Raw genomic sequence first — 24,104 nt, forward strand, 5'->3', positions numbered from 1 at the left:
TCGGACTTTGTCCATGCCAATCACAGTCTGCCTAATACGTTTCAGTCACGTGTCGTTCGTAGGACACTGGGCGGGTCCGGGTCAGGACGCGCGGACTGACGGTGTTTTGAAAGCCGCCGTCACCGCTTCATGCATCAGACCGGTGCCTCCGGCTCTGACGCAGCGGGAGAACCGAACCTACCCAGTCCACATGTACAACGCGTCTGCATCCGCGTAACATGACGGCGCATTTGTGCACTACCTCATCGATGCTGAACAGCGTTGCATTGTGTTGCTGAGTACTTCTTGCGCTGCATTCAGACCCATCATAAGGCAATCAACTCGCGCCCCGGCGCCGCCCCCGTGCACGCCGCCATTGCTACCATCACCAGTGTGCGCAGCAAAGTGGCTCCGCTATCACACGAGCACCATCAATTTCCATGCTCAATGCATACACGGGCCCATATGCGAGTTGGGGCCTCTCCAGACATGTGTTACAAAAGATCTTCTCTTCCTTAGAGCTCGTCGGGGACGCCGTGGGACACCTTGGCAGCATACGCCTTCTGGTCCTTGAGCCACTGGCGGTAAGCCGGGATCGAGGTGATCTGTTGACCGAAATGCCACCGCAACAAACACCAGTGCCAGTTTCGCAGCCGAGATAACGGGTACCACACAATGCGGGGTGAGAGATGTGCGAGTTCAAGCATTAGGGCGAAGCGTCAGTAACTGGTCCGCAACGAGCTCGTCTGACGCACCTTCTCTCCGTAGAAGTCGGGCGAGGGGTTGTTCATGCTCTGGCGCGAAGGGTCAACACGCCTCGACTTTATCCTGTTGAAGAACTCGCGGTCCATGACCTCAAGAGGGGAGGGGTTGCCCTTCGAGAGCTTGGGGTGGGTGACGCCAAAGAGAGCGTTTCCGACAGTGGGACCAAGAAGCCAGCCGAACGCTGATGTCAGCTGGAATCCATAAAGGGGTTCAGAGCGCTCGAAGCTCCTGATTCTAGTTGGGACATCAGGTTACACCACCAAGGAAGCACGGTGATGGCGGCCATCGAGCGCGAACCGCTGTGAACTCACCCATGCACGCAAACCTTGATACGTCAGTCAGTACATTGATAAGTGAGCTGGTAGGTTCCACTTACGTGGCTCCTCCGTAAACCATGCTGTAGACAGTCAGCTCCATCGCATGCGGTTTAGCTGGTCACACGCACTAGGGGTCAAAGCCGAAGATGAGCTGGGTGGGATCGACGTCCTTGCTCGCGAAGTACATGGCTCCACCGATCAGGCCACCAAGCGAGGTGGGGATCGACGTGATGGACGACCACTGCCTGCGCCTCTTGCGCATGGCAAGGTAGTCGGACCAGGTCATAGGCAGATCCCGGGGCGAGGTGTAGTTGGGGGGGACCTCATCGGTGGCGGTCGAGGTAGAGGCGGAGGTAGAGTTGAAGCGGCGGGCAACAGCGGCGGAAGGGGCGAGGGTGCGCACCCGGAGGCCGAGGGAAGCGCGAGCGAGAGACATGATGCTGGGTGTCGTCGAGAGACTCGTCGTCGCTGTTCACGTTCAAGAGATCGCTGACGGCCAGCGCCGTGCGGTGGAGGTCGCGAACGGCGTTAGGTGAAATGGCAAGTGGCGGTGACGTCGGGCGGCAACGTCTGCGGGGTCTCCAGGTCTCCTGACGTTGATCCGTTTCAAGGTTCGCTATCTAGGACCGCGACTGGAATCAGCCATCCTGTTCCTCTCGACGCTCATTGCGCCACCATGCCCATATGTCCACCGCGATGAGCGACCACGAGGAGCGCAAGATCGAGCTCCTCGACCTTCCCGGAGAGCTGCTAAGCCAGATAGCTGGGTAAGTTGCGCTGCCAAGCATTGGACTGACGCACAGCCACCTGTCCCTCAACGACATCATCACCTTCCTTTCGCTGCATCCTGTTCTCCTCAACCTCACCCAATCAAACCTTACGCCGTTGAGGGAGTCTATCCGTCAGATACTCCACAACGGACCGCCATACCCTCAAGCGCTCGCAGTTCTGCCCTCGTTGTCCTTCCTGACAGGCCACGATGACGGCAGCCTGTTCATGGATGTGCTGGTCCGGGCGTCGCCCCGATGGATATTGGAGCGATTTGAGATAGGCAGGTGGCGAGATCACGTCTGGGAGGAGGCCTTCAGACGCCGCTTTCTTCCTAGCTGGGTGCGATACAAGAACGCAGACGACAGCTGGCGAGCAGCATATCTACGTGTACTGGGTCGCCTGGAGCACCGCTCGGTTGGATGCGCCCACCACGAATCATGGACAGTGAGTTACATAAGGCTGCTCAATCTGACGGTAGCGTTTCATCACTCTCAGACATAACGGGTCTGCAATGTTGAACCGAATATACACCCGCACGTTCGATCCGTACGACATTTACGATGAGCTGAAGTTAGTTAGGACCGGTGTCGTGGAGCTAACAGCAGGCACCAGAGCAACCACGCTCACTATCCGACCGATGTGAGAGTTGTGCTACACCTGCAGGACGTTCGCATCCTTGCTCTCGGTGTGCTCGTCGAGCGTCCCTCATGGTGTGCCAACGATAGCGCTCATCTTGTTCTTCACCCTCCCATGCTTCGCCGACTGCACACGACGCCCAGGTCGCCCAGAGCACCTCCCAGGCTTCCCCGAACAACATCGGCCCCAGACGAACAGCACAACTTCATACCTTTAGTACGATCTACTACTGGATCGTCGGCTCCGAATCCGCCAAGCATAGCTACTTCCTCGCCACCCTCGCGTCCCCCTGCACTGAGCAGCAGCCCTTCCCTGTTTGGCTCATTTGGCGATTGGATGGGGAGAGCCAGGCGGCTGTCATTGCACGCTGAGCCTGAGAACGGACCCAGTCAGCCTCGAGCAGGAGATCGAGAACGACGGTGGTCGCTGCCGAGCCTCACACGCTCACGGAGCCATCCGAATGAACCCACTGGAGAGCCGCATGAGGCATCGTCATCCGCCGCGGATCAAGCATATCAGCCTCCAGACCCTCACGCCTCCTCGCCTTTGTTTGCGATTCACGGTGCATCACCGCGCGTACCAACTCTCCAGCTGATGCCGGCTCTGCCGGAAGACCACACGCCGCCGACTCCTCCCACGCCTTCCCCGCCACCCCAGCTCCGCGTTCAGCGTCCGTACACGCCTTTGACCCACCCAACACCAGCGTATTCGCATCGCCTCTATCCCAACTTCACGCCGTACGAGTCCGAGTGGCTGCGGACCACGTCATACTCGGTTGACCGGCTCAACCCTGGCTTAGGTGTGACGCCGGATGACGACCCGGTGCTGCGAGTCCGGGACTTCAGAGCCGACCACGAAGAGACGTCAGAGATCGGCGAGACATCGTCGGGCAAGGCGATGTGGGGAACGGAGGGAATGAAGGTGACTGAGTGGGAGCCGGAGAGTGAGGAACGCCGGCGCTGGGCTGGATCCATGATGTGAGCTGGCAGGCCATTGCACAGGAAGCTGACGGACAGACTGGTCGCCCAACTCTTCCCGGGGACTCGAAACGAAGCGGCACCGCCAGGTGTGCCCCGCGACGCCGCCGTCGAGGGTGCTTTGGTCGACCTCGGGCCACGGGGGCAGTATGCGAGTTTGGGTTGGGAAGACCTCGAAGTGCTGCTGCCGTGGGTCAAGCTAAAGTCGCCGGGGCACGACGACCACGACGGACGCCGTTCCGGCTGGGGCTTTGAGGCCGGTACAGAGATATAGGGGAAGGTTGTAAATGCTACGTGTAGCGTTTCTGTGTGTTTGTACAATTTGTAAATGCATCTATGAGAAAGATCGCGTGCGCGACCGAGAATATGACAATGGTGCTGTCTGGTCCCAAATGTGTCTGTGCGTGCGTGCAATGGATAGTGCTTAGATGTTCTCGTCGGGCTCGCCGTCGATGAGGGCGGCATAGTCCTCGGCGCTGGCGAAGGCGGGCATCTCGCGGCGCTTTTTGCGGCGCTCCTTGCGCTCCTCCCTGCGCTTGCGCTTTGCGCCCGCGACGGGGTCCTCCTCCTCCTCTTCCTCCTCGGACTCGGAGCCGCCGAGCTCAATGTTCGGCATCTCGTCGAGCGGGATGAGGTCGTCCTCGTCCTCATCGAGGTCGGGGAAGTCGTCACCGTCCGAGTCGTCCTCGTCCTCATTCTCCTCGTCCTCCTCGTCCTCATCATCGTCGTCCTCGTCAACCTCAGCGGCGTCGTCACCCTCCTCGTCAGAGGAGTAGTCGACGTCCTCGTCGCTGCTGTCGTCCGAGATACCCATGTCGTCGCCAGCATCGGGCATGGAGGCCTGCATAGCCTTCCAGATCTCGTCCTCCTCAGCGTCTGAGCCGGCGGCGGCCTCGTCGGCGTCGCTGGGCATCTCGTCGTCCGAGACGTCCATGGCGTCCTCGTCCGAGTCCTCGCCCTTGCGCTTCTTCGCATCCTTCTTGAGCGCCTCCTTCTTGGCGAGCTTGGTGCTGAAGAAGCGGTGGAAGAAGAGCTGGTCGACGGGAACGTCCTCGACCTTTTTGCGCCAGAACGCCTCGGTGTTGACGTTGGACTCAGGCGCGGTGCGCGGGCCGCGGTTGCGGATGACGTTGCCCGTCGTGTCGTTCACGGCGGCGGGCTGCATGATCGACGCACCCTTGGGCTGCAGCGTCTTCTTCGGGTTGCGGTACACAAACTTGTCGAGGAAGGAGATGAGCGTGTTCAGACTAATATCGGCCGAGCCTGTCAGCGTCTGGCCCATCAGGAGCTGGTTCGCCTGCAGCGCCACACTCGGGTGGAAGTGCTCAGTGAACGGGAGCAGCTCCCAGAGGCAGCTCTGGTCCGCGTGAGCGTACAGCGGCTCGCGCTTCTTGCCGTCGTACTGCTTCTCCGCCGCCTTGGACGACTCGCCCGCCTTCTCCGCGACGGGCTTCTTGCCCTTTGCGTCCGCGTCGACAAAGTGCTCCTCGCCGTCGTCCTCGGGCTCGATCAGCATACGGCGCAGTCCCGGGGTCGCGTTGAAGAGGTCGCCGAGGAGGTAAAGCGCACCGCAGATGAACGGCGGCTGGTGCAGGTTGAGCATCTGCAGAAGACGCTTGACGAACGCCATGACGCGAGGCAGGCTCTGGTCTGCCTTCATCGCCTTGAACAGCAGGTTCAGGTACATGGCCTGCTTGGACGAGGTGATGAGACGGGCGTCAAAGAGCGACTCGTACAGGGTGCGGTAGAAGCGGTCCACGACCGAGGGGCGGCTCTGCGACACCTGGAAGATGAGCTGGAGCGCCTGGATCGACGTGTTGAACGTTCCCGCGTGGCAGATCTTGAACAGCGTCTCCATGTAGCCCTCGAACAGCGCGTCGTCAAGCTTGGCGAAAGGCAGCGCACGGTTCACACCGGTAAGCACGGCGGCGACGAGCTTGGCCTCAGCGCTGTCGACGAGCTCCTCCTCGGGCTGCTTCCGTCCGCCCTTGGGCTTGGCACCCTTGCGTCGTCCGCGCCACTTCTCGACCTTGCCGGTGACCTTCTGCATCTGCTCGGCATCGAGCTCGTCCGCCTCGGCCTTCTCCTCGTCGCCCTTCTTCTGCTCCTCGCCGAGGATCTCGCGGAACACCTCAAAGTAAACCTCGACCAGGCGACCGGCAACCTCGCGGTCCTTCTGCGTCAGGGTCATCTGGTTGAGCGTAATCAGACCGTAGTATCGTCCGTGGTTGGGCGGCGCCTTGGCTCCGTCCTCGGCCTTCTTCTTCGGCTCGTCGTCGTCGAAGCGCATGTGCGTGCCGCTTGATGATGAGCCGGCGGCACCGGTCAGCGTCGTCTTGAGAACGATCGCGGCGACCTCGCGCGCCACGACAGCCTTCATGGCGGGGTGAACCTGGAGGAGCTGCAGGATGTGGTGAGACGCCTTCGAGGCAACGGCGCGGTCCGTGTCTCCGAGCTTGTTGACTCCGAGACGAAGCAGGTTCTGTTCCTGCTCAGCGTTACCCTGCAGGAGCTGGAAGGTGACGTCGAGAGCCTTGGAGCGAACATAGGGGAGGGTGTCATGCGACAGCGTCTCGAGGATCTGGAGAAGGTTGAAGTACCACTTCTTGAGGAAGTCCTCGAACGCGTAGACAACAAGGTGGCGGTCGGTAATGTCGGGGTGAGCGAGTAGCGGCTGGTCGGCAAAGTACTTGAGCTTGCCGTTCTCCTTGCCTCCACCAGTGACCCACCAGTCCGCAAGAGCGCGAACTGTGGCGAGACGCTCATCACGACCACCACCAGCGTGGGGAGCTCCATCACGCCAACCGGCCATGGCACGCATACGCTCAAGCTCGGAGATAGCGTGGATCGGGCTCTCGCGGACGAGGAGGACAAGCGCCGAGAGCTTGTCCTGGTGCGTACCGCTCGAGAGAATCTGCGAGATGAATGCGGTGTCGGAGGAAGAGCCGGCGCGCTGGGGTTTCGGAAGGTCGCGGAGAAGCTGATCGGCACGCATACGAAGAGAGTTGATCTTGGAGTGCGGGGCCTTGCCGAGAGGCTTCGACGGCATCGCGAGCTCGGGAACGAGGGAGGACCAGTCAGCGACAAGGGGAACGTTCTGCGGTCAGTTAGGATCATGCTGCTTGAACTCACTCGTCCGCTCGTGGCATCGGGGTCCACCCGCTTAGCGGGAGCCTCCTCCTTCTTGGGCTGCTCCTTCTTGACCCCCTTCTTAGGCTCGACCTTCTTCGGGGCCTCCTCTTCACTGCTCTCCTCGCTCTCACTCTCGTCCTCTTCATCGTCATCGTCCTCCTCATCTTCATCGTCTTCGTCGTTTTCCCCGTCATCCTCGCCATCCTCGTCGTCATCCTCGTCATCCTCTTCGTCCTCCTCCTCTTCCTCATCGTCCTCGTCCTCGTCCTCGTCATCGTCGTCGTTAGCAGCCTGGGGCGCGAGGCTGCTAAAGTCGAGACCCTTCATGAAAGCACCGAGCTCAGCCTTGAGCGCCTTCTGTGACAATCAGCGCATATTCCATGAGATGCGACTCACCTCGTCAATGTTTCCAGACTTGTTGGCAGGAGCAGCCTCATCGTCGCTGTCCACTCCGGCGATCAGGTCCAGGTCGTCATCGTCGCCTCCGAGCTCCTTGACGGCTTGTCGGAGAGCCTCGTTGTCGCTGGTTTTGCTGGCAGGCTTGCCAGCCTTGACCGGCTTTTGGGGCTTGTCAGCCTTGGAAGTCGCCCTTGACTTTCCCTTGGCCATTTTGGGTGTGAGGATGGGTGCAAGGCCACTGGGTTGTTGTTGAGCATCTCACTGGTACGCAATCTTCAGAAATTAATGGCCCCTAGCCGGGTTCGTGACGTGTGATTTTGATTCCGCACCGTATCAACGGCGACCTCCAGCCTCGGCGCGTCACCACCACGGAATTGAGCGAGCGACCGACCGACCCAGACATCGCTCACCAACTCATCTCAGCATGGTCCTCGCTATCCGACCGCTCGTGTCGGCGCCCTTGGGTAAGCACACGGTATGGTTGTAAAAGCTAATGTACAGCCGGCTGTTGCACCGTCCTCTCCGTCTTCGGAGTCATCATCCTGGCTGGTACGTAGAGGCATTCTTGAATCCCTCTCGGTCTCGTTGAGGTGTGGCTGACGATGCAGCCTTCGGCGGGTTCTTCTCTCGTCGGGCCTACGCTTTGACGGCTGCCGCCCCTCCAGCCGGTCCCCATGACCCAGACTTCGTCGCCAAGATGTGTTACACGGCGGCATTCATCTACGCCTGCTTCTTTGCGTTCTGCGGCTTGCAAGTGAGTCTTCCGTCTCCCACAGAAGTAGCCTCCGAATGGTTTATTGTTTTGGCAGAAGGCCCCAGCTTTAACGGCATGCTCATCTGTGCCGCACCGCTTGCTGTTACCGTTCGCCGCTCGAAGATCTCGTCATCATGTCCGTCTGGTTCGACCCGTGCTAACGTCAGCTCACCGTTCATCAACGCTACCCCCGAGGAGTTCAGCTGTAGAATATAGACAGGTTCAACTATTAATGTATTGTATAGGTCGCTAGTACTGTCCGCTGCATGGGTCGCCCAGCTCGTTGCATGTTTCGGCGACTATGATTGTATCGGTCGGCGATGACGATCGGTGGTGGAAATACTTCCGCGAATTCTGTCGTCAGTGGCCAAAGTCAGCTCTGGTCAACAACAGTCACCTCGCACTCACAACAAACCCTCACACCTGTCACCCCACTCCACCATGCCCGTCAAGCGATCGGGAGGCGATCCGTCTGGCGCTCCGAAGCGCACGCGCTTCGCTTCTCCTCCACCTCCAGCTGGCGGTGCTGGTCCTTCCCGCTCTCGATCATCTGATGACAATGACGATCGATACTTGGAGGAAGACATCACTGAGACAAGCCGCGGCGCCAAGCTCCGGGAGAAGCGCTCGCTCCGAGACACAGATGGTTATGACTCCGATTCAGATAACGACGAGGAGAGCAAGGTCCTGAGCCGAAGACCCGGAGCCGAGGAGGAAGGCGAGGACGACGAGATGGACATGTTCGCCGATGAGCCTGCGCCGGCGAAGGACAAGGGCAAGGAGAAGGAGAAACCAAAGAAGGAATTCATGGACCTGAATGACATTGAGGGCCAGGAGTTCGACGAGCCATCAGCCCGGCCGCAAGATGACGACAGCGACAGCGAGGCAGAGCAGACCGAGAAGAAGACGGGCCTCGACGGCGACATGGGTGTTGACCTCACCCCGTTCAACATGAAGAAGGAGATGCAGGACGGACGCTTTACGGAAGGCGGAGAGGTGTACATGGAGAATGAGAAAGACCCGCACGAGAAGCATGACGTCTGGCTTGATTCGATGGATAAGGACGAGATCAAGAAGGCGCGACGTGCGCACCGAGAGCGTGAGCGGCTGGAGCGGGAACGCGAGCAGCGCGAGGCTGAGTACGAGAGTGGAGCGGGCAGTGAGGAGAAAGAGCAGAGGCTGCTGCAGCAGGCCATGGAGCTCATGGAGCGTGGAGAGACGGTCATGGAGGCTCTCCAGCGGCTGGGCAAGGAAGCTGAGAAGAAGGCGGCGGGCAGCAAGAAGAAGTCTTGGGTCGAGCGACAGCGGGAACGGAAAGCCGCCCTGGAGGGGTGAGTTTTGCAATCAAGCTAGACAGCTGACACGCAGTGATGGACCCAAGGACTCTTTCACTCAGCTCTCCTCTGCTGTCTCCGACCTGACCGCCATGAGCAAGCTCGACGTGTACGCCCTCTCGCGTGAGGCCATCTCGCGCATGATCCGCAGGCCCGACACCCCGACAGCTGCTCCTGCTCCAGCGGCACCCGTCGACACCCGAGCGTTCCAATACCGTTTCTCCATGACGTACATGAAGTCGCTTCCGGAAGGCCAGCGGCCGCTCGAGCGCGAAGTCTTCGGACCCTTCAGTGCCTCGCAGTTGAAGCAGTGGAAGATGACCGGATTCTTCGGCCCGAACTGCGAGAACGTCGAGCTGAGGGTGATGGGAACAGAGCCGTGGGGATCTTGGGCAGACGTCGTAGACAAATTGTAGCAATAGATACATTGGACATAAATGACCCGCGCAACTGCAGCCTCCCGCACTACTTATCCTTCTTGGTTTCCGACTGAGGAGCGTCTGACGTATCGAGCAAGGGATCCTTGATCGGCATATTCTCTGGATTGCTCTGGATCTTGTGCATCTGAGCGACGAACCTGAAGTCAGCGAACCTCCCTTCTGAGAACTTACATGACCATAGCTCCCCAGAGGAGAACGCTAGTAGCCAGGAGGAAGACAACCTCCTTCATCCAATTTGTCATGGCGCCGAGACCCACCAGAACCATGATGAGGAAGAAGAACGAGACGTTCATGGCTGCTCCATTAGCTGATAATCCTGGAGAATGACTCGCACTCACCAATGACGACGGTAGCGTTCGCTCCAGGCTCCCAGATCGACTTGATGATGTCGCCGACCACACCAGCCGGCATATCGGCCTGCTCATCGGCAACAACCGATGTCTGCTCCTTTTCGGCTACCTGGGGCTCGCTCAGCCGCCGGACGGGTGGGACGCCAACAGGCTCCGGGGTCGTTGACGAGGATGTCGAGGATTCCGTTGAGCGCGTAGTGACCATGCTTCTGCCGTTGACAATGTGGTGATGCAGAGAGCAGCAACACGTCAGTGGTGACCGTCATCCGAAATACACAGTAGGGCGGACTGATCATGATCTCCGCCCACGTGGTCCGCAAAAGTTGAGATTCCGTGAGGTAACCTGCAATTCTGCGGTCCATGGTTGTAAACCTGATCCTTGAGCTCGCTCTGTCGCACACACCTATACCCAGCTCGCGATGTCGTCGCTTGCGAGCCAGCTCAAGAACATCGCATCGCTCGATGCGGACCGCCTGACCTCCAGGACAGGTGCGCCGTCATCAAAATCCTACCTCTTCCCCGCCAAGGTCGCCGCGACTCAGGACCTCGATGCCGTCCACGCTCTCGGCCAGTCGGGCTTCGACGAGCTCGTCCAGCTTGACCCCCAGATGGAGGAGTTTGAGGAGGAACTCTTCTCTGAAGCCGCCAAGCGTACCGACCGCATGATGCTCTCCGAGGAGGAGAACAAGAAGCTCGATGAGACCCTCGCTCGCTGCCTCGGACGGCTAGGCAAGTGGATCGGCACCATGGCCGGCGGCAAGTGCATCGAGTGGCTGGTCCGGAGATTTAGGTGAGCTTTGCGGGGAGGATTGTAAGCTAACAGCAGGGTGCACGAGATGAACGCCGAGACGACGCTGCAGGTGTTCCTCCCGTACCACGACTCTCCGAACTTCGCCCGCATTCTCGCCATCCTTAACCTCCCCACCGACTCCCCTTACCACGTCCCCTTTGCTCCTCTCGCCAAGAAGGCTCAGCCCGTTGCGCGAGAGTACATCACCAGTGCCATCAGCTCGGCCCGCGACCCCTCCCTCCGACTCCTGACGGACCTCGCCGAGTCGCTCAAGACGGCTCACACCGAGGGCTGCACGCACCGCGCCCTGCTCGCCTTCTGGAGCGCTACGCTCGTCGACCTCCTCGAGAGGAGCAGGAGTACCGGCCGTGTTCCGGAGGGCGTTGTGAAGATTTTGGTTGAGGCGTTCGTCACCCTCCTTTCGACGCCGGGCGTCAGCGCCGAGGTCAACGCCGCCGTGTATCCCCCGCTAGTCCTGCTGGCCCGTTCTGTTAGACTCGCCGATGCCCCCTTCGCCGCTATTCTCGAGGCGCTTCTGACTCCCAGCACTGGTGCTGCTCCCAGCCAGCGTGTGCTCACCCTTCTCGTCCTGCTCGACGCCCGCAAGGGATGGGACCAAGGTCTTGGAGCCGACGCTCCCGCTCGTCTTGCCACGATTCCGCAGCTGGGCGACCTCCTCGTCGCCGCCATGGAGAAGTACAGCTTCGAGAACGCCATGCAGGTCATTATGTCCGTTCTTATCGACGACGTACCGGAGTCGCTTGACACGCTCACCAAGTTGGTCGACTACCCCAGCCTGCCCGAGTCCGTCGTCAAGGTAGCCGCCGAGAAATTGCTCAACACTCCCTCCGGAGCTCACAAGGACGCCCGTGACCTTCTCAGCACGCTGCGTCAGCGCTACCCGTCGCTCATTGACGGAGCTGTGCTCGAGGCCTCGGCTACCTCCGACGTCGACCCAGCCCTCATCCAATGGTCGTCGGCCGAGACTGCGTTCCTGGATGTTCACTCTGCCGACGTCGCCTCGCGTGTCAGCGGTGTCCGCGAGATGTACGCCGTTGCGGAGGCTGCTGGCCTGAACCGCGGCAACGCTGCTGCTCTCATCGCCTCGGATGACAAGCTGCGCTCTGCCCAGAACGCGATCGTTGCTCGTCTGCGTGACATCGACGTCGAAGTCCTGTCGGCCGTGTACGCCGAGCCTGAGCTCCTTCTCTCCCTCCTGACTGGTGTCGACTACATTGACGCCGTTCTGTCGACGTTCAACGCTATCAAGCCTCAGCCCAAGGTTGTCGGCCAGCATGTCGCCTTCCTCGCCAATACCTACATTCCCGCTCACCCCGATGTCGAGTCGCGTGTGTTCGAGAAGCTGCTGATCCCCAACCTTCTCGCCACCGAGGATCGCCGCGCTTTTGGCCCGGAGCAGTGGCCTTCGGTCGTCAAGGCTTGTCGTCTGGCCGCTCACACCAAGATCCCTGCCCTTGACGCTTCCGTCGATCAGCTTGTCAAGTTCAACCAGGACCTCGTCAAGGCTATCGCCAACGCCATTGCGTCCTCTGGCAACATTGGCTCACGCGTCGACCTCCTGGTTTCCGCTCTGTCCGCTTCTGGCGCCTCGGCGCGCCTTTTCGCTGCCGTCACGCTCGGCCAGCTAGTCACCTGCGCCGGCGGCTACCAGCACGGTGTCGCTGCCCGCTCCCTGGACGCCCTTCAGGCTTCCCTCGGCGGCAAGGCTCTCGTTGACGTTGACACTGTCGAGTCTTCTCTGTCGGAGCCCCTCGTCAAGGCTATTGTTACCAAGCCTAACCAGGTTCGCACGATGCAGCGTGCCAGCCTTGCTCTCCTGAGCGCTGCCGCCAGCGTCCGCTCGTCGCCGAACGAGAACGTCACATGGCTTGGTGACGATTCCAGCACCGAGTCCACTGAGGCCCAGACTCGCCGTGTCGCTCACTCTCTCTACAGATGGGCCAACAGCGCCAGTCTCTCGGCGTCCGTGGCGAGGAATCTTCTGCAGTCAGTTCTCAGCCAGCTTGGCGAGGACGCGCTTATCTTCTTTGCCTCGGTCTGGACCGATGCCACCGATTCTGGTCTCCGCGTTGCGGCCCTCCGCCACGCTGCTGCCTTCATCAAGGCGTACCAGGGTGCCGACAAGAAGAAGACAGACTTCCAACTCATCGTCCCCGCCCTGCTCATTGCTCTCCAGGACACCTCGAAGGAGGTCCGCGCAGCCGCTGCCGCCATCCTGAAGTCCATCTCTGAGTCGCCGGCTTCGGGCTCTTCGGACATCTACGGCCTCGAGACCATTTACGGCCAGCGCTCCGATCTCGTCCAGCTCCTCAAGCCCTCCGACCTCACCAAGTACTTGGAGGCACTCACCGAGGCGCTCGACGACATGGTCCTTGATGCTTCCCGCCTGGCTCTTGTCCACGGCGCTGCCCTCGACGCATCTACCAAGGACGGCAAGAAGCACGTCTCTCAGCGCCGCGCCGTCATGGACAGCCTCATGTCGCATGTCCTCGGCTGGCGCGCCGACGACGCCCGTCGCTCGCTGCTTTCGTCGCTTGTCCGCGTCACCAACGCTTCGCGTCTCCAGGGTGCTCTCCCTCTTCTCGAGCCCCTCACCGACGTTACCAAGGACGAGGCCGACTGGCTCGCGTCGCTCCCCGCTGCCCACAAGAACGAGTACCTCGACCTGCTTTTCGAGAGCTTCAACCCCCGCCACGCCTCGGTCGTCACTGAGAACGACAGTGAGGCTTGGCGCTTCCTCCTGGACCTGTTCTCTGCCAAGCCGACACCCATTGTCAACCTGATGCGTGCGCTCTCGCTGCAGCGCATGGCTGACGGCCTCTTCCTGGCCCTCAAGCCTACCCAGCGTGCCGAGTATATTGTCGACCTCGTTCAGTCGCTCCATGGCCTGTCGGCCGAGGACAAGATTGCGGCCAAGGCTGTCCTCGCCAAGCTCCGTCTTTCCACCCTCGAGATCATGGGCGTTGTCGAGACCCTCGTCGAGCCCCTCGAGTCGACCATTCAGCGCAAGAAGGCGAAGAGCGATGACGCCGAGGACAAGATTGAGCAGGCCGTGTACAGCATCACGACGTTCATCGAGTCGCGCGACTGGAAGTCGCTGCGCGGCGATGCCTCGCTCGTTGCTGCCCTCATGAGCATCCTCTCCGCCGTCCTCACCAAGCGCCAGTCCATCAAGGAGGGCGTCGACTACCTCGAGCAGGAGGTTCTTGGTGCCATCCTCGCTCAGCTGGAGAAGATCAACGACGCCTCCGAGATCCTCCGCGCCCGCGTCGGTATCGAGGCGATCGTCAAGGTCATTCGCGCCTCGTCGAACCCTCGCACTTCCCAGCGTGCGCTCCTCGTTGCCTCCGAGCTCGCCCGTCTCGTTCCCGAGAGCGTGCTGCACAACGTCATGCCCATCTTCACCTTCATGGGCTCGTCCGACCTGCAGCGCGACGACGCCTACAGCTTCGGTGTCGTCGAGCAGACCGTCTCGCGCATCGTGCCCGTCATGGCCGAGTCGCTCAAGGAGAAGGCCACTTCGACGCTCGAGCTGTACACCGAGGCGCGCACCTTCCTGAATATCTTCACGGACATGGCCGGCCCTGGCCGTCTGCCGAAACACCGCATCCTGCCCTTCTTCGTGCACCTCGTCAAGTCGCTTGGGGCCGAATCCTTCCTCGCTCCCGTGTGCATGCTCCTCGCCACCGGCAAGAAGATGCCCGGCCTCGACCTGCCGCTCAGCGTCGCGCAGGCGTTCCCCGCTGGCGTGCGCACGCATACTCTCCTCGAGATCGAGCGCGAGGCTACCCGTCTTGTCAGCGGTAACGATGTCGGCTTCCTCGCCGACGAGAAGCACGGTGCGCGCAACGCCGCCACGCTCCTCGAGCTCTGCGCTGGTCTCGGCAAGCAGCTCCGCGGCAAGGCCTGTCCCCAGCCTGCCGTCGAGGAGGTTGTTCGCGACCTCGTCTCGCTTTCGGCCGAGCAGCTCGACAGCGACGACCAGCTCGCTGAGTCCCTCGAGGCTGCGCTCAGCAACGCCATGCAGCTCCTCTCTGTACCGAGCTTCCTCAGCATCATCGAGAAGATCCTCGAGTCCGGCCGCGAAGAGGACATCACCCGCTCCCTCGACATGTTCACCGAGCGCCTGCCCCTCGTCAAGCCCGAGGTTCGCTCCAAGTCCTCCGCCGCTATGGGCAAGATTATCAAGAGCGCCGCCTCGCTGCTCAAGGCTGGCCAGGTTATTGCCGAGCATGCCCTCATCGCGCTCGAGGCTGTCACTGCCTCGGCTCTCCCCAACGAGGATGGCGCGCTTGCCTCCATCGTGCCCACGGCCATCGATGCCGTCAAGGGTGCCGACGCCGAGACCTCCGTGTCTGCCATGTCGCTTGTCGCCTCCCTCGTGCGTCGCCTCGGTCCTCGCTCGATTCCCTTCATTCAGCCCGTGCTCGATGCGTGCCTCTCGATGGCGTCGCAGACTGGTGCCGCGATCGATGCCGCGTTCCTCACCATCTCGGCGCTTGTCGACACGGTCCCCACGTTCATCAGCGGCAAGCAGCTCGTGTCGCTCCTGCGCGCCACGGCCGAGCACCGCGCCGAGGACGAGGGTGCCTCTGCTGTCCTGATCTCAGCCGTCGCCAAGCGTATCCCGACCAAGACGCTTGTGCCCGTCGTCATGGACCTGTGGAAGGAGCTGAAGGGTGCCGGCCAGGCGCCGATCGAGGCATTCTTCGCTCTGCTGAAGCACGCCCTGCGCCACGCCGACCGCGCCGCCCTGCCGGCACTGACGAAGCCGCTGTTCGCATTCTTCCTCGACGTCTTCGACCTGCGCCACGGCAGCAAGCTGCCCGCGGCCGCCATCGATGCCGTCGAGACCTCGGCGATCGCCTCCTTCATCGAGCTCGTGACCAAGCTCTCCGAGGCGAGCTTCAAGCCCCTCTTCGTGCGCCTCTACGACTGGGCCGTGGTCGACCTGTCCGCGCCCGTCAACGACGCGCACGTCGTGGCTCGCCGCACTGTCCTCTTCCGCGTCATGTCCGGCCTGCTCGACAAGTTCCGCCACCTTCTCACGGGATACATGGGCACGCTTCTGCCGCTCGTCGACGAGCTGCTCGCGGCGTACAGCAACGGCGAGATTGCCGACGCCGGCCTCTGGGCGCTCATGCTCGACACGCTGGCCAAGAGCTTCGACGTCGACGAGGGCGCCTTCTGGACCGATGCGTCGCTCCTCAAGCTCCTGCCCGGTCTTGTCGCGCAGCTGTCCACCCTTCCCGAGCTGGCTAGCAGTGACGTCTCGCCCCCGGCGCGCGCTATTGCTGCTCTTGCTGCTGCCACCAACGGAGAGACCACCCTCAAGAAGGTCAATATGGCTGTGTGCATGACGACCCGTGCTGAGGAGCCGCGCACGCGCATGGCCGCCCTCCGCGCCCTCGACGCCATGTGGGAGCGTCATGCGGACGAGATGATCCCCCTCGTCCCCGAGACTGTGGCCGAGTTCCTCGCCGAGCTCCTCGAGGACGAGAACTCGGAGGTCGAGGGACTCGCCCGCAAGGTCCTTGCGCGCATCGAGGGCGTCACTGGCTCCCTCAAGGAGTATCTCGAGTAGACGATTCGGAAACTGTATTTGTACACAAGATGATAGATGCATTACTAGGGTTTAGTCATAATACAACACTGTTTCCGGGACGCTGTAAACTTAAACAACTCTAATCTCTTACCATCCGCCACCACCGACTCCCAGGCGGCGGTACTCGACCAGCTCGCACTTGGACTTCGATTCCTCATCGTCGTCTGGTTGCATGACCCGCGGCAGGCGGAGACGGTACCAGTCACCGGCGTAGGTGACGACGACAAGCTGGTGCTCCTTCTTCGGCGGCTCGGGCTTCGACTCGGCTGGTGTCGGCTTGCCAGACCCGCTCTCCTTGCGCTGGACGGTGACTCGAGGAGCTCGCGACTGCGAGCTGGACCGGTTGGACCCTCGTGCCGATCCTGAATCGCGGCGTGCGGCAGTGTATGCCGACTGCGTGGGCGTGTCTGCCCGTCTTCCGCTCGGCGTTGCCGTTCTCGTGCTCGTTGCGTCGGAGCCAAACGAGTGCCTCTCCTCCCGAGTGCCCATGCTGATGCCTGCTGGTTTGCGGGCGAGCGCGAGTCGGTCGGGTTTCTCCTTCTCCGCCTCGGGCTCAGGGTCGACCTCTATCCATCCCACGACGTAGCGCTCCGCCCATTCGCGCTCCTGCGGCTCGCGGTCGTCCTCCCCGATCTTCATTGAGGGCAAGCCGGCAGCATCAGCAGCCGCGCCGATCGCACCGCTAAACGCATGAGGGTTCTTCCGCGGGAGGTAGTACTGCGCCGTGCTTGCCGTGCTGGAGAAATAGTTGGGAAGCGCAAGCGCCTTGCCGAGCACTTTAGCTAGAGACGCTTGCGGCTTGGGAGTCGGCGAGGCGCCATTGTCGCCCCATACGTGCACGGTGCCCTTGTCAGACCAGCCCACGACACGGCCGCCCTTGCGCCGAACGAGCTCGCGCGCGCGCTCGGCGTCCGCTAGTACTGCGGGATCCACGAACACGGTGTCCTCGAAACAGAGACCCCAGATCTCGGCGGGGTCCACGCCACGGCGGAGCTCCTTCTCCAGCGACCCACGCGCCGTGTCCCACACACGGAGGAGCGTACCGCGCTCACTGGCCGTTAAGATGTGCGATCCCGTTGCCGAGCACGTTAGGGAGGATAATGGGTGCGTGTGTGCGAGCAAGATCGGCGACCGGAAGCTCGCCGTTACCGTCTTTGCCTTGCCCGCCGGCGTCCCGCACGGAGGAAGATGCACGAGCTGAACGTGTCCTGGCTGCCGGCCGGGGAGAGCGAGTAGCGTCGAGCCCGGCGCAGTCGATACCGCCGTCAGGCCGCGTTCGTTCTCCGCTGTCTCCCACTCGCCGAGCTTGGTCAGCCAGAACCCGCCGCCAGGAGCGACTTCTCGCGCCTTGCCCTTGCCCGTGGGCTCATCATCGCCGTAGCCATACTCATAGGCAATGACGCGGCGCAGAAGCACAATGACGACGAGACGATAGCGCGAAGCGATTCCTCGTATTTGCTCGCTGATTGTCAGCTACTTGATCCAAGAAGGGAAGGCCAGCTTACCCAAACTCGAGCTCAGCCACCGGTTGACCCAGGCCGTCGTGATAGATGACCGCCTTGTTTGGCGGGAAGAGCGGGTTAGACCCGCCACCCTGGAGCACGAGCAGTGGCGACTGGGGAAGCGGTACAGCGCGTGCGAGTGTTCCCGGAAGCGCTGCTGTCAGCTATTAGCACGTGTTGCGCAGCTTACCTCTCCGCCGGAGCAGGCCAAGTGGCCAAGCACGCCAGACCTCATACCCAGTCTCGGTGGCGACGGCGAAGATGCGGCCATCCGCCGAGAACGACACGTCGAGGATGGGCGGTGGCCGCAGCGTCGACACCTGGTAGCGTCCGAGCTGCATGGTTCCCGGCGCTACGCGGTGGTGTGATGTGAATGTGACAGATGGTGCAAGAGAGCGATGTGTACCCAGGTGGTGGAAGCGACGGCGAAGCACGCAGGTGGAGGTCGTCCATGATGGTGATGCGCTATCTTTGGTCCCGTGGGTGACGGTGGGTGGCAAATTGATGGCGCGCTCCGTCTCCTACACCAAGCGTGACGAAGTCTGTAAGCGAGAAGCTCTGCAGAACTCACTCGGAGAGTCACATGCATCCGCTTTCGCTTGCAGAGATAAGGCAGGCCCTGTGGGGCACCCCATGTCACTCAGAGATCGGCTGGGCTATGGGCCGTGGCCCGAGAGGCGCTGTTCAGGCAACAACTTCTGGGCCTAAACCTACCTTAAGCTTCCTACTACATGAACGTCTTCATAAAAAGATCTGATTCATGCGCTTAGTGGCAAGGAGAAACCCTTTGGCATCATCCGTAGCTCACAGACTCATCCGACATCCGACGACTTCGAGCGCGAGAGCGCATCACTGCGTATAGCCGCTCACAAACACAAACGTCAAGAACAACCGTCGGCAGCTTTGTCGCAACGGTTAATATAACATTCCTGTTCGTATAACGGCTAGTATGCTCGCTTGTCACGTGACTATCGCGGGAGATCGGAGTTCGATTCTCCGACAGGAAGCTTCTCTTTTGGCTCTTCCAGAGCTTGATTGTTTTGTCTATCAGTGCGAGCGTTATTGTTGACGGCTGCTTCGAGTGGTAGAAGATGGTTCGAACGTATAAGCGTTAGCGGGACGCTAGTCCAACGGCGTGTCGGTTGCCGCGGCAAGTGTGGGTGGATGGCGCATTCTGGCGCCTGGCCCAGCTCAGCGGCGATCGACGAAGAGCGGAGGCAAAATCCGAATTTGCACGTGACACCAATCTTCAGTTCCTTCGTCACAATAACTTTGGCTGCTACCATCTGGCTTCAAGGTCGTCGAAGGATCCTAAGTTTCTAATCTCCAATCTCGCCACTGCATCAGCCCTTCCCTCGGCACCTTTACTCGACAATCGACTAGGACGCGCGGAACAGACAGCGCGTAGTACGAACAACTAGGGCTCAGCGACAACTGAGCCGATAGACACCTGGCGGGCACCTAAACGGAAGGAAGACTAGACACCATGTCGGACGACGGAATGGAGGTCGGGGACACGTACGACTACGAGGAGCCGGAGCACATCGAGTGAGTATGCGTTGGCTGTGAATGCTGCTGGATTATCTTCTTGCTGGAAAGTGGCTGCTGCGCTCGATCGGCCGCGCTGTGTCGATCAGCCTCAGCCACAGCAGCACCTCCTTCCTCTTCATCATGCGTCGCTCTGCCTTTTGGAAGGGCGCACGATGAGGTAGAATTACAGAGCTGTCGATACCTGATTGAAATCCAAGCTGACAACAGGTACGACGCCGCTCTCTCTCCCGGCGCCGGTGACGGCGAGGACAACATCATTGTCTCGGGCGACGTCCCCGAGGGCAAGCAGCGCACGGGCAAGGCTGCCGTCGCCAACGAGGTCCGCATCACGACGCCGTACATGACCAAGTACGAGCGGGCGCGTGTGCTCGGAACACGAGCGCTTCAGATTTCGTGAGTACTCTAGATCCACATGGTGTGGCAATAATGGGGTGTGCACATTGCCCCTTCTCCCATCCCTCACAGGTCCTCAGCCCCTTGAATCCCCTCGTCCTGCGGAGTTTGAAACGGCGCGAACTTGCACTGGGACTTTGGTATGATGAGTCTGGCGGCGGTCATAGGACAGTGTATCTTCGAGATCCCCCGTTTTTGAGCACAGCTAACCGGCAGGATGAATGCCCCCGTCCTTGTCCCCGTCGAGGGTGAGACGGACCCGCTCGAGATCGCCCTCAAGGAGCTCGCGGCCAAGAAGATCCCCCTCGTCATCAGGCGGTACCTTCCCGACAACTCGTTCGAGGACTGGAAGGTCGAGGAGCTCATCGTGCAGGAGTAGGGCGCTCACTTCTCGGCGCACTACCCTTCGGATCATCTCTCCTCTTTCTCGTTTTCGTTATATCAATCAGTCTCGATGCATGTTTTGTAATAACACACAGAAAAGTATAAATCCCTGGAGAAATGCGTATTGACTCTAAGTAGTTGCCTATGGGTGGTCTATCTATTGCTGCTCTAGCCGAGGTGAGGGCTGGAAGGTTGAAGAGGGCGGTGGAGGAGAGGTGACGAGGAGCAGCTTGCGCCGCTCGCACCGCTCGCAACTCGCTTTGCTCAGCGGGCCTAGTCGGGGAGCTCACGCACGACAAGCCGCTCAAACCTGCTTTCTTGCCAGGTATCATTAGCGAGCCACTCAAAGAGCGGTTCCTCGCCGAGCCCGAACACACTCAGTGTGCCATCGACGTGATCGTCATAGACCTCTCCTCGGAGCTTGGCTCTCTCCCTTTCGCGCTCCTGGATCAGCATGCTGGCCTTGTTATGCCCGTCGAGGACAGACTTGATCTCCTCCCGGTCGGGATAGTACAGGCGCGGCTCTAAGAATCCAAAGATGGCCAAAGCCGCACGGAACACATACCCGTCTCCGTCGAGGACGATCTGGTCCCACAGCCTCAGCGCGCAGTCGAACGGTACCTGCTCCACGAGCACGGAGCGGAAGTACGCCTCGGGCAACTTCAGGCCCAGGTTCTTGCAGTTGGCAAAGATGCGCGGAAACGTGTCCGCCTGCAGGTTCTCGAACACGCGGTAGAAGGCTGCGATCTCGTCCGTTGTCTCGGAGTAGAACGCGCGCAGCATCGGCCGGCTGAGAAAGTTGCACAGACTGAAGAAGGCCTGGTCGGCTGGTAACACGAGCAGGAACATGGCCGCTAGCAGGTTGATGTACGGCGCGTAGCCCAGCGCTTCGTCACTGCGGTACACGACCCAGGCGCAGATGAGCTCCTTCAGCTCGTCCCGCATCGGAGATCCGCGCTGGAAGATGTGCAAAGTGTTCAGCGTGTGGTCCAGGTCTTCCTCGAGCTGCGCGAGAATGTCGGCGGGGAATCGGCCGTGTTCCAGCGCTCGCTGCGAGCGCTTCAGGTACATCTTGTATGCGTCTGAGTGTCAGCTACAGCACTCCTTCAATCAGCTAGTTCGGCCCATTACCACCGCAACTCACCCTTGTGCATCGTGAGCGGGTTCCCGATCGCAAGCTGCCACGCCTTCCCCCTCAAGCGGGGCGGGCATCCCTCAAACCATAGTTTCCTCTTTGCGGGATCATGGCGGATCTTGGCGGGACTAAAGTCCTTTGCGTTCAGCATGTTCTCCCACCGCGGTGTGACCTCGAGCAAGCGCTTCTCACGCGCCGCCTGCCGCGCCGCCTGCTTCTTGCGCTCCTCGGCGTCGTGCTGCCGCGCCTGCGCCATCATGTTCTCCCACTCGTGCAGGTGCGCCTGGTCCTCCGACTTGTCCTTTGGCGGAAGGTGCGCTGGCCGCGTCCGCGAGACAAACTTCTCAAACGCATTCACGCCCTTGACGCCTAGCGCTTGTGTGGGTTGCTGGTTTGCGTTGGCTGGGATTGGGTTCACTTGCGGCGAACCTGTCGGTGAGGGAGCGGCGGGGGCGGAGGAAGCGCCGGGCGACTCGCGCGGTGTCGCTGCTGCTGAGGCCGCGGCGGACGCGGCTCGGCTCACGGGCGTTCGTGGCCGTTCGGACACAATCGGCACGCCGCGGCTGTCTACACGCGCGTGGCCGTTAGACGCGAGCGAGGTGCGCGCCGCCGGCGGAGGAAGGTTCGAGTCCCTCGACACATTGCGTGAGTGAGACGAACCGAGGCTCGTTTGCCGTGACAGGCCCTTCTTGACCTCAGTCTCGCCATCGAGCGGGATAGACTCAAACGGCACGCTCTCCATCGGCATGTCCTCCATGCCGTCGTCGTCGTCGTACTCGTCATCCGTATGCGTGGCGTCGATGGAACGGAACTTGGGCGACATGAGCACTCTCGGTGAGCCCTTTGCCGATCGCGGTGAGATGATACCGACCCGCGAGGACGACATGGATGTGGAACGGATCATGGGCGAGATCTGCGGCGCCTCGCCTGGCGTGGATGGGTTGGAGCCTGGCGCGACAGATAGTGGGGGAAGTTGACGGCGAGAGGCGTTGGAAGTGCTCTCTTCGAACGGCGGGCCAAGGGCGGTCGGTGTCTTGCTATCCGCGCTGACGGGCGTGCCTAGGTCAACGTGGACGTCGGGAACAGCTGCGTGATGCGTCGAGTCGGAGATCTCGGTCTCGTCAGAGGTAGAGATGGGGTGCAAGTCGGTCGGTCGCTCAGCCGCGGTAGCAGTGTCGTGGTACTCAGATTCTGTCGACGTCGCCGCCCGCTCCACGGGAAGGTCCTCGTTGCGTATGTCGCCGGCAGTATCGGTCGTCTCGTCGGCAGGGCTGTCGGCACGGGCAGAAGAGGGCGTCTCCGTAGATTCCGGCTCCTCTGGTTGCGCAGTCTCAGATGGTGCCGCTACTGGTGGTGAATGCTCCTGGTCGGCACCGATATCGACTTCCTCAAACTCGTCCAGGTTCGTGTGCGTCGACGTCGACGTCGACTCGACTAATGGGGCCGGGATAGCTGCTTCGGCGTGCTCGGAAGTGTCGATGTCAACAGACTTGAAACTGTCAAGTGAAGTTTCGTGTTTGGATCCCGATGTTGTTGGCTCGTTGGCCTGTTCGGCGGCCTCGCCCACATCGCCCGACTGGGGCTCATTCTGGTGCGACGACGCCGGCACGCTCTCGCCGCCTTCAGGTTCCAGGTCCTCAGGTTCGACGCTGTGCACGGACGCTTCTACTGGCACGACCTCCTCCTGGGGCATGCCAATATCGCCATCTTGTGATTCGAGGTTAACTGCGCTCAGACCCGTCGCGATGTCTGCACCCTCTGTAGGTGACGCAGCGTCGTCTGCACGTTCCTCGGCCTCGGCCGGTGCGTCGGGATTCACGATCGATTCTGAAACGTCGGCAGCTGGCGGCGAGCTTGGCCGCGAAGGCTCATCGGTGAGGGGCGCTGAGGTGGAAAGGGAAGGGGATCCGGGCTGGTTGGGTGTCTGCGAAAAAGTCAGCCGACAATTGTTGTTGTCATGTCCTACCTCGATTTCATCGTGAACCTCTACGGTGGACTCGGCAGCGTTGTCGGTTAGCGGTGCATCCTGAGCAGGGACAGTCTTGCCCTTTTTCTGCTTGCGGCCACCTTTCTTCCCCATGTGGCTTAGTGGACGGTTGGTGGAAGTGTCGTTGCAGATGTGGACGGGATGTTGTTGACGAGGAAGTGGACCCGAAGTCGATGCCGAGAGTCCTCGCAGTCATGAAGACTGAGAAGCTACGTGGCGTGCCTGGTCGGCATCTCCACGCAAATAACTGAAGCAAGCTCAAAGTTGGCAGATCCCATGCATCGCATATATCGTGGTCCTTGAGTGCCGTCTACATTGAACGGTCCTGACAGTCTCTATTGAGAGCATCTATGCAGAGGAGGCAGTGAGTTTTGAACACTGGAAGGCGATACTGGACTGCACAGACATTTCTGAGACGAGGGGTGATGCCGTCATTCTCGTCACTGGCTGGGCGGAGATGCCCACCAAGTCCGGATCACTCGTGACCTGCTGGCTGTTGTAAATGGTAGTCTCCACCGTGGGAAGTCTGCCTACCTGCTGCATATGGTGATCGATTGGAGAACTTGGAATGCGGTCTTAAAGCACACCCTAGCCGCTGAGCGTACGGATCTGGTAGTGTCAGAGGAGGTCATGTGTTCGGGGTTAGCAAAGTGGAAGGGTCATTCGTGGGAGAGCTCTTGTGTCAGCATGTGGTCGTCGCCTATGAATCGCTGACTGCGGCCATGGGCCGGATACGTCCGTCGTCCGTGGGTGGGTGGGTCACTGTCGCCGCCGGCAGAAGAGGGGTCACAGCATGTAGAGCACATGCCTGCAGACGGTCATTGACGGGGACTATGAACCTGCTGTGTAAGGTTAGAGCCATCGATTTCGATTCCATATCTA

The 24,104-nt window shown here is 60.8% G+C and overlaps 11 protein-coding genes and 1 non-coding gene across 12 annotated transcripts; 7 read left to right on the top strand and 5 right to left on the bottom strand.

Moving 5' to 3' along the window:
- Window positions 1-494: 494 nt before the first annotated feature.
- On the bottom strand, window positions 495-1,497 carry A1Q1_07511 (integral to membrane protein; the record flags this gene model as incomplete). The annotated part of the gene is made up of 5 exons (XM_014327040.1): window positions 495-584; window positions 735-925; window positions 1,056-1,069; window positions 1,121-1,141; window positions 1,190-1,497. 5 exons carry the CDS (start codon window positions 1,495-1,497, stop codon window positions 495-497), a joined length of 624 nt encoding a protein of 207 aa, XP_014182515.1.
- A 260-nt stretch (window positions 1,498-1,757) lies between these two features.
- Window positions 1,758-3,719, top strand: A1Q1_07512 (uncharacterized protein; the record flags this gene model as incomplete). Its single annotated transcript, XM_014327041.1, has 4 exons — window positions 1,758-1,828; window positions 2,051-2,276; window positions 2,445-3,397; window positions 3,458-3,719. The coding sequence occupies 4 exons, from the start codon at window positions 1,758-1,760 to the stop codon at window positions 3,717-3,719; spliced, it is 1,512 nt and encodes a 503-aa protein (XP_014182516.1).
- Window positions 3,720-3,869: 150 nt separating this feature from the next.
- Window positions 3,870-7,186, bottom strand: A1Q1_07513 (constituent of 66S pre-ribosomal particle; the record flags this gene model as incomplete). The annotated part of the gene is made up of 3 exons (XM_014327042.1): window positions 3,870-6,542; window positions 6,605-6,934; window positions 6,974-7,186. 3 exons carry the CDS (start codon window positions 7,184-7,186, stop codon window positions 3,870-3,872), a joined length of 3,216 nt encoding a protein of 1,071 aa, XP_014182517.1.
- A 214-nt stretch (window positions 7,187-7,400) lies between these two features.
- Window positions 7,401-7,946, top strand: A1Q1_07514 (uncharacterized protein; the record flags this gene model as incomplete). The annotated part of the gene is made up of 2 exons (XM_014327043.1): window positions 7,401-7,440; window positions 7,585-7,946. 2 exons carry the CDS (start codon window positions 7,401-7,403, stop codon window positions 7,944-7,946), a joined length of 402 nt encoding a protein of 133 aa, XP_014182518.1.
- Window positions 7,947-8,171: 225 nt separating this feature from the next.
- On the top strand, window positions 8,172-9,480 carry A1Q1_07515 (uncharacterized protein; the record flags this gene model as incomplete). Its single annotated transcript, XM_014327044.1, has 2 exons — window positions 8,172-9,061; window positions 9,099-9,480. The coding sequence occupies 2 exons, from the start codon at window positions 8,172-8,174 to the stop codon at window positions 9,478-9,480; spliced, it is 1,272 nt and encodes a 423-aa protein (XP_014182519.1).
- Window positions 9,481-9,529: 49 nt separating this feature from the next.
- Window positions 9,530-10,059, bottom strand: A1Q1_07516 (uncharacterized protein; the record flags this gene model as incomplete). The annotated part of the gene is made up of 3 exons (XM_014327045.1): window positions 9,530-9,628; window positions 9,681-9,799; window positions 9,843-10,059. The coding sequence occupies 3 exons, from the start codon at window positions 10,057-10,059 to the stop codon at window positions 9,530-9,532; spliced, it is 435 nt and encodes a 144-aa protein (XP_014182520.1).
- Window positions 10,060-10,273: 214 nt separating this feature from the next.
- Window positions 10,274-10,648, top strand: A1Q1_07517 (uncharacterized protein; the record flags this gene model as incomplete). The annotated part of the gene is made up of 1 exon (XM_014327046.1): window positions 10,274-10,648. The coding sequence occupies one exon, from the start codon at window positions 10,274-10,276 to the stop codon at window positions 10,646-10,648; it is 375 nt and encodes a 124-aa protein (XP_014182521.1).
- Window positions 10,649-10,690: 42 nt separating this feature from the next.
- On the top strand, window positions 10,691-16,249 carry A1Q1_07518 (uncharacterized protein; the record flags this gene model as incomplete). The annotated part of the gene is made up of 1 exon (XM_014327047.1): window positions 10,691-16,249. One exon carries the CDS (start codon window positions 10,691-10,693, stop codon window positions 16,247-16,249), a length of 5,559 nt encoding a protein of 1,852 aa, XP_014182522.1.
- Window positions 16,250-16,357: 108 nt separating this feature from the next.
- Window positions 16,358-18,043, bottom strand: A1Q1_07519 (uncharacterized protein; the record flags this gene model as incomplete). The annotated part of the gene is made up of 3 exons (XM_014327048.1): window positions 16,358-17,732; window positions 17,776-17,885; window positions 17,963-18,043. The coding sequence occupies 3 exons, from the start codon at window positions 18,041-18,043 to the stop codon at window positions 16,358-16,360; spliced, it is 1,566 nt and encodes a 521-aa protein (XP_014182523.1).
- Window positions 18,044-18,698: 655 nt separating this feature from the next.
- A1Q1_t077 lies at window positions 18,699-18,779 on the top strand. The gene has a single exon. It is a non-coding gene; the product is annotated as a tRNA-Asp (tRNA).
- A 479-nt stretch (window positions 18,780-19,258) lies between these two features.
- A1Q1_07520 (DNA-directed RNA polymerases I, II, and III polypeptide) lies at window positions 19,259-20,095 on the top strand (the record flags this gene model as incomplete). Its single annotated transcript, XM_014327049.1, has 3 exons — window positions 19,259-19,320; window positions 19,531-19,716; window positions 19,933-20,095. 3 exons carry the CDS (start codon window positions 19,259-19,261, stop codon window positions 20,093-20,095), a joined length of 411 nt encoding a protein of 136 aa, XP_014182524.1.
- Window positions 20,096-20,373: 278 nt separating this feature from the next.
- A1Q1_07521 (uncharacterized protein) lies at window positions 20,374-23,315 on the bottom strand (the record flags this gene model as incomplete). The annotated part of the gene is made up of 3 exons (XM_014327050.1): window positions 20,374-21,182; window positions 21,245-23,159; window positions 23,202-23,315. 3 exons carry the CDS (start codon window positions 23,313-23,315, stop codon window positions 20,374-20,376), a joined length of 2,838 nt encoding a protein of 945 aa, XP_014182525.1.
- Window positions 23,316-24,104: the final 789 nt, after the last annotated feature.

The sequence above is a fragment of the Trichosporon asahii genome, assembly GCF_000293215.1.
Source record: "Trichosporon asahii var. asahii CBS 2479 unplaced genomic scaffold scaffold00010, whole genome shotgun sequence".
Taxonomy (NCBI): domain Eukaryota; kingdom Fungi; phylum Basidiomycota; class Tremellomycetes; order Trichosporonales; family Trichosporonaceae; genus Trichosporon; species Trichosporon asahii.